This window comes from Drosophila serrata, unplaced genomic scaffold (genome assembly GCF_035046125.1).
Source record: "Drosophila serrata isolate PLE 108 unplaced genomic scaffold, ASM3504612v1 contig_347, whole genome shotgun sequence".
Classification (NCBI taxonomy): domain Eukaryota; kingdom Metazoa; phylum Arthropoda; class Insecta; order Diptera; family Drosophilidae; genus Drosophila; species Drosophila serrata.
Window position 1 is genome coordinate 672,164 of NW_028257245.1, and position 7,278 is coordinate 679,441.

The following is a 7,278-nucleotide window of genomic DNA, read 5'->3' on the forward strand; positions in this document are numbered from 1 at the left end:
CTGTCAGCTGTACGGGTAGCTACGGCTGTACGGCTGTACGGCTAGCTATCCTAGCATTGGAAAACAGCTATAACAAGCCAACAATTTTTTACCAAAGTCTTTTTTTTATATACTAATTAATATGTACGATGAAACGGTCAAATGTGTTGACTATACTATATAGTTTCCATAGGAACAATAGGACTTTTTTTTTATAAAAATCATAGCTTTGCCGATTTTAAATTTTTTTCAAAATCTCTGGAGTATGTTTTTTTATTTTAAGACAGGAATTCCAGTTAAAAATTATTAGATTATCAAAAATTAAGAATTCTAAATTCTATTAAAGACAAAATTGTTAAAAATTAGAGTGGGACTGTTAAAAGATTTGAACTTTAAATCGCTAACTTATAGTAAACCGTAGCAAAAGCTAAATTGGCAACTGTGCTTCGCAGCTGTCCGCAGGCGGCCGGCGAGATCTCAAGAGAAAACCAGAGAGCGAGACTGCGCACAAATGAACATAGCAGTTCCAGAAATTTTGAAGCCTATATTCTCCAGGGTGACGTAGAGTCTCCAGTGGTTTAAAAATCAGCTTTTGGCATCACCTCTTTTTATACTTTTAAGCCGGAAGATCTATAAATTTTAAATTTAATTTAGACTTACTTGAATAAATAATTATACCTAGAAAAGCTTAGGGCTTAAAGCACAGTTTTAGGAATCAATATTTTCGAATTATAATTTCTCTCAAAAACCATATGCTTTTAAAAAGCTACTTTTAATAATAAAAGTAATTACTCGTTTTTAAAAACAAATTCAAATTAGATTCAATATTTAAAACACTTCTGTTATTCATAAGTCTTGTTTTAGACGAAATCGACAGTCTAGGCCCCGTAAGGAACATTTAAAATACCGTTTTATTTAACAACTAACAGCTTAACTAAAACAAGTTAGAGAACAGCATCAACTCTTTATGGCCGTCATTATTTGGGACCAAAATGCCTGAACCTCGGGGTCCTGCATTAGAGCCCGTTTTTTAACGCTCAACACCATATTGAGTATATCGGAGTTTTTGTAACGATCCCTGCTTGAGGGTTTCACATCCGACGCCTCCGGAGAACAGCCCTCCGGCTCCTGGTCGTCCAAGGGCTCAACTTCCGCCGCTGGACTGCCAAGCTGTACACCTGTAATAAATAAATGTCAATTGATGTAATCATATTATAATCAACTAAATCCTTACCCTTTTTATACTTTGCAGTCTCCGTCTTGGCCTTTTCCGTCCGTTTTTGATAGGGCTTTCGTTGTTTTGGAACCTCTTTTCCCTTGCTGCGCTTCGAACTTGTGGCTATGCTTGAGTCTCCTGGCAATAGCTCCGGACTTTCAATAGGAATCTCCGCATCCTGTTGCAGGCGTCGCTTTACATGAAGATTCAGACGTTCCTTGATGTTTTGCTGCTCCAATTTTACCTGAAGATTCGATTCGGCCATGTTTACCAGCGAAAACAATAACAATGGTCAGTGTGACCAGCTCTCGAGAGTTTAATAACGTCAAGAAAGAAAATGTTTTTAACTTTTTAAAGTTCAAATTTAAAGAAAATTTACACAAAATCATAAACAAAAAAATGTTATTTATTTATTATTTAATTATTGTTGTTTTTAAAATGATTTGGCAATATATTGCATCTGAATAAACAATTATAAACGTTGATAAAACGCGTTCCTTATATTTCAGAGAAAGCTATTAATATTTCAAAAACTTCACACAATTCACATTAATTTAAAATGAATTATAATTTATTATTATTTCACGGCACTTTCAAACACTAATTTTTCGGGATTTTCGGCAGCGTACTGCCCGATCAGGTCGCCATATTGGTTTCCGCACAAGAGTTAGCAGCACCGAACGTGAAATTTCAGCTTGGCTGCATCGCAGCGGTGAAAAATAGAGAAATAACGCCGTAAGAGTGCCACCAACCGCCTGAATATATTGAAAAAGTGTAAATCAAAGAACAATCCAGCGATAAATCATTAAATTAGCTTTAAGCTAGCGCGCAAAGTACGTGAAATCAGCGTTTGCAAAAATAGTACCCATCGCGTCGCCATTGGAAAGAGTGCTTCTGTGTGTGTGAGCTTGCTGGTGTGTGCCCAGAGGCCCCACTGGTATTGGTGAGAGCGCGCGCATAGCGTGTGAGCGAGAGAGAGCGAGTGATTGTGTGCAAGCGAGAGCGAGCGAGTGTGTTTTTCTCAGCCCACATGAAAAACAACAGTAACAACGCCAGCAAAGGACCAAGAACAACAACAGCAGCTACTAGAAAGGGAGCGTTTTAAACCGAGTTATGAGTGTCGCTGCAATGACTATGGACGATCAAAGACCTTTGATGAACAGTTACGATAAAATGCCCCCGACCAAATACGAGCAAAATCTGAATATCCTAAATAGCAGCCAAAGCGGCGTAGGCGGTGGCGTTGTTGGTGGCGTGGCCAGTTCCGGTCCCGCCTCCCCCACGCCCTCTGGCCCCGAGGAGTCGTCCCAGCAGCAGCAGCAGCACCATCATCACCACCATCATCCGCATCATCATCACCATCACAATCAGAGCCAGGATCAGCAGCAGCAACAGCAGCAGCAACAACAACAGCAGCAACAGCAGCAGCAGCAGCAGCAGCAACAACAACAGCAGCAGCAGCAGCAACATGCAGCTGTTGCAGAGGCTGTTGCAGCCGCCGAACAACGCCAACGCTTGCTCGAAGGTATTATGCATATTTTGGTACACAAAAACAGCCGTCAGTGATCACAGAGATCATCTGATCGGTATACTCCCCCCTATATACTACATACATGCAATAACCAGATACCAAACCAAACGAAAGTGTGTTTCTCGAAACTCTGTTGTGTATAAATTGTATAAATTATATAAAAAAAATACTCCCTTAGTTGCTTTCGTTTATTCACTGTCTAAATCAAAACATAACAAACACCTTGGGATTCTGCTGTGCAATTGAAAATTGTTTATGAAAAACACTCGGTAAAGAACTCCACACGTGTGTGAATCTGAACAAATCGAATCGAAGCGAACACTCTTTTAACGAACATTATTTCAGCGGCGTTTTTTGGTTGTATTTTAAGTTCATTTTTTTTCTAACCCTATCTTAATATTAATAAAAGTGTGAACGTGCTGCAAATGGACAACGAAGTTATGAAAATATAAAAATTGAGTTATAATTGAATATCATAAAAAGAACTACAAAATCAAAGTAAAAGCTATAAAGAAGTGTGTGTAGTGCTGTGCAAAATAAACTATCAGAAATGAAATTAAATGATACACAAAATAAAGCTTTGTAACACCAAGTAATCAGTTAATATATCCAATAAATCCTATAAGAAATTGTTTAATGCAAATCTTGCCCAGCTTAGGGTATAATAACAAGCTTAGAAAGCATAAAATATAAAAAGAGCCTAAATCAGCTTAATTTATACAAAAAAGAAAGAAAAAACCTAAAAGCTAAGGTTTCAAATGTCTTCGTCTTCTCGTCTTTCCGTCGTCGCCGTCGTTGTCTTCTGCGCTGTGTACAGTTTTCGTTTTGCGACCGACCACTTTTCGTTTTGCCTACGTGCCAGAGGAAGAAGAAGAAGGGGAAGCAGAGAGGAGAATTAGAGAAGCGGAGAGCCAACGTGTCTCTGCACCCACCGCCTGTCCCCCCATATACCTTTTTCTCTTGGCCCCCTCTATTTTTCCCTCTCTGTCTCTCTTTCTCTCTTTGCGTCGACGTCAACAAAAATATCCAGAAAAATAATAATAAATAACCAACAGAAAGTTTATAACAAGTGCCAGTGTGTATAACCGAAGAGAGAAAATAAATCGCAATTATTTTTCAGTTCCAAATACAAGTGAAAGAGTGAAAGAACTTTGCAGTGCATTCCCAAGCAAAAAATAAAAAATAAATATACATAAAAAGGCGCCAAAAGCTCATAAATGTATGTGTGCGATTGTAAGTGTGATAAGATAAGCCAAGTACAATAAAGTGCGATTATTTAACAGTCCTCATAAGTTAGGTAAAAGCCCTTTTAATTGATTAATGGACGTTTAATAGGTCTACAATTTATCAATTAACATCTAATGTGGAGCACATAGATACACAAATCCGCACAAACACACATTTGTTTGCTTCGCCCAAATAAAACGCCATTGCATACATAAATAATTATTTACTTGTTCAAATCAAAATACGTGTTTGCACAACGAAATAAAGAAAAAGCAAACGGCAAAAGCCATAAAAAAAGCAATCAAAAATGCAACAAATACAAAGTCAATAAACTTTTTGTATGACAAAAGAGTGTTCGAAAATGCTAAAAATGTCAAAAAGCTAAAGCTAAATGTATATAATAGCGAGCAGGGGAAATGAAGAGCTTTTCCAAAGTTCTCCCAGCACCAGCTTTTTGAAGTCGAGTCGAGTCGAGTTTCCCAGTTGCAGTGTGTGCGTCGAGTTTTTTGCAAGTGTTTTTCAAAAATATATTTTCTGTTTTTGCCACAAAAATCACCAGTTTGTCGTTGTCTCGTTGTCTATCCCCACAGTGCAAGCAAAAAGCAAAGCGAAAGCAAAAAGCGTAGCAAAAATGCCGGGAAAATTCAATTTAAATCAGCATTTAATCGAAATCGAAATGGAATTATCAAACGCAATGCTATTCAGTTCAATGTCAATGCCAATGCAAATGCAATTGCTGCAAATGCAAGAAATCAAAATGAAAACGCATCCCCCCCAAAGCATCCCCAGCCTTCGAGAGTCCGGGATAGCAGGTGCAGGTGGTGCTGGTGCAGGTGCGGGTGTTGTGGTTCAAGAAGAAGTGCCAGAGTTATTGAAGTTGGCGAAGCCAATGAAGAAATCGTGTCCAAGTTCAAGTAGTGGTTGTTGTAATGTCGTTGCCAATGCCGCCCCCCGTGACCAACGAAGCATCGAATCAGAATCAAAATCAGAATCGGCCAGAGATTGACGACGGGAGGAAGCAGCAGCAGCGTTTGCCACCGACCATGTCACGAACTTACACGAATGATTGCAAAGCATTGGTATGATTTCGTATTAAGTTCCACCTTAAAAAAACACACAATTTGCCCATTTAACGAACTTGTAATATAAATAAATAATAAATGTCGTGGAAAAAAAATAAAAACAAACGAAAACAGAGTGGAAAATCAACCGATCCGTTCAATAAACCAAACTTATCTGACCTATCTCTTCCGCTTCGCTTCACAGATGAGATCGAGAATCTCAAGCTGGATCATGTCCGCATGGGTCAGCAATGCGCCGACGCTCTGCGCCGCGAGAAGATCCTTATGCGGCGGCTGGCGAACAAGGAGCAGGAATTCCAGGACTATGTGGTCCGTTTTTCCATACTTTTCCTCCATTTCTCAAAGATTAATGATTTCCCAACCGCTTTCAGAGCCAAATCGCCGAGTACAAGGCCCAGCAGGCGCCCACTGCTTTGGCCTTGCGCACCGCCCTTCTCGATCCAGCGGTCAATCTCCTATTCGAACGCCTCAAAAAGGAACTGAAGGCCACCAAGGCCAAGCTGGAGGAGACCCAGAATGAGCTGTCCGCCTGGAAATTTACACCTGACTCCAACACCGGCAAGCGTCTAATGGCCAAGTGCCGATTGCTCTACCAGGAAAACGAGGAACTAGGCAAGATGACCTCTAATGGCCGACTTGCCAAGCTAGAAACGGAATTGGCCATGCAGAAGAGCTTCAGCGAGGAGGTTAAGAAGTCGCAGTCGGGTAGGTTGAACTCAGTAGCTTGAAGCTTTCCAAGGATCCCATTTAAATACATCTCTTCAACTTTCAGAGCTTGATGACTTTCTACAGGAATTGGACGAGGATGTTGAGGGCATGCAGAGCACCATTCTGTTTCTGCAGCAAGAACTGAAGACCACACGCGATCGCATCCAAGCACTTGAGAAGGAGAACTCTCAGCTTAAGCAGGCGCCAAACACCAAGGACGAGGCTGTTGCCATGGCGGCAACCAATGGAAGCAGCAACAAGACGATACCCACCACCCTGGAGACAATTGATGAGAACACCTGTTTGGCGAGCAAACCTTCGAATCCAGAAATTTACAATGGTTCCAGCAGCAACAACAACGATCAGAGCGGGAGCGGAGAACATTCACCGCCAGCGGATGAGGGAAGTAATGGCAACGGAAATGCAGCGCGATTGGCACGCAAACGGAATTATGAGGAGGAACCTGCGCCAGCGCCTTTGGTGCCAACCGCAGTGAGCTATAGTGTTGATGAACCGGCGCCCATTAGGGAAGTGAGCGCTCCACGAACTCTGCCGCCCAAGAAGTCTAAGCTCCGAGGCCTAGCCACGCGACGCAACTCCCAACTAGAGGAAGAGCATCAGGCAGTGACGGCAGCAGTAACATCTGCTGTAGCTGTCCCATTGATCTTGGACAATTCGGTGCCGACGGGAATGGCCAGCGAGGAGGCAGCCCCTGCGGGGACAACTAGCGGGGAATCGGGAACGGTTGTGGGAGTAGCAGGAGTACCAGCCGACGCCAGCGATGCAGCAACCCCAGGAACGCCGGCTCGCATCCTGACGCGACGACGATCGGTCCGGATGCAACAGAATGGCAGCGGAGCCGTTGACTACTCAACCTAAGCGAGGCCAACTATTTTCTAAAAACAAGGGCCACTTTCGCACTCTTTATGATTTTGTCATATCGATCGTTAATTCCTGACGTTTACTTTTGTGAATTGAGATTTTTAAGAAAAGAGAGAGACTTCATTTAATATTCTAATCTATCTTAATCTTCAATCTTTTTATTTTTTTACATCTTGCGTCTTGTAAAATACGTTTACCATTTTGTTTGCATGCAGCACAGACATACATGATACGCGAATTATATAGATGTCACTGCTATACATATGATATATGATTATGTAGAACCATACTTACATATGAACGAGCTAAAAGATGAGGCATAAAATCGGATTACCCATTTATGTTTCTACGAACTGGCAACTACTGAAAAGAAAACACATTAACAGAAAACCGAAAAATTGGACAAAAAAGAAAACAGAACTCGTCATTTAGCTAATTTAGATTTTAATTATAAGTGTAAGACATTTTGTAATACGATGAAAGTTGTGTAAAATACTATAAACTTGTGTTAAAATAAATTGTTAAGCATAAAGATTATGTCGAAAAGGAAAATTCCAATCGCTTTTCATTTCTGATCATATGTTGATGTACGACAATTATTGTTTTAAATACTGTTTTGTCTATTGCTCTTAGGAATACCCTTGATTTTTCAT

At 40.8% G+C, this 7,278-nt stretch overlaps 2 protein-coding genes across 9 annotated transcripts; one reads left to right on the top strand and one right to left on the bottom strand.

Moving 5' to 3' along the window:
• Positions 1-215: 215 nt before the first annotated feature.
• On the bottom strand, positions 216-1,679 carry LOC110189608 (uncharacterized). Its single transcript, XM_020959744.2, has 3 exons — positions 1,214-1,679; positions 907-1,157; positions 216-609 (listed from the first exon to the last, which is right to left on the bottom strand). Exons 1-2 carry the CDS (start codon positions 1,458-1,460, stop codon positions 937-939), a joined length of 468 nt encoding a protein of 155 aa, XP_020815403.1. The 5' UTR covers positions 1,461-1,679; the 3' UTR covers positions 216-609; positions 907-936.
• Positions 1,680-1,819: 140 nt separating this feature from the next.
• fl(2)d (Pre-mRNA-splicing regulator female-lethal(2)D) lies at positions 1,820-7,177 on the top strand. 8 transcript variants are annotated; one of them, XM_086838251.1, is made up of 6 exons: positions 1,844-1,930; positions 3,847-3,959; positions 4,544-5,032; positions 5,220-5,344; positions 5,407-5,740; positions 5,808-7,177. In XM_086838251.1, the coding sequence occupies exons 4-6, from the start codon at positions 5,255-5,257 to the stop codon at positions 6,620-6,622; spliced, it is 1,239 nt and encodes a 412-aa protein (XP_086694377.1). In that variant the 5' UTR covers positions 1,844-1,930; positions 3,847-3,959; positions 4,544-5,032; positions 5,220-5,254; the 3' UTR covers positions 6,623-7,177. The 8 variants fall into 8 exon arrangements, with proteins under 8 accessions (XP_020815236.2, XP_086694371.1, XP_086694373.1 ...); XM_086838245.1 differs by lacking the exon at positions 3,847-3,959 and having other exon boundaries at positions 1,839-2,720; XM_086838247.1 differs by lacking the exon at positions 3,847-3,959 and having other exon boundaries at positions 1,839-1,969.
• Positions 7,178-7,278: the final 101 nt, after the last annotated feature.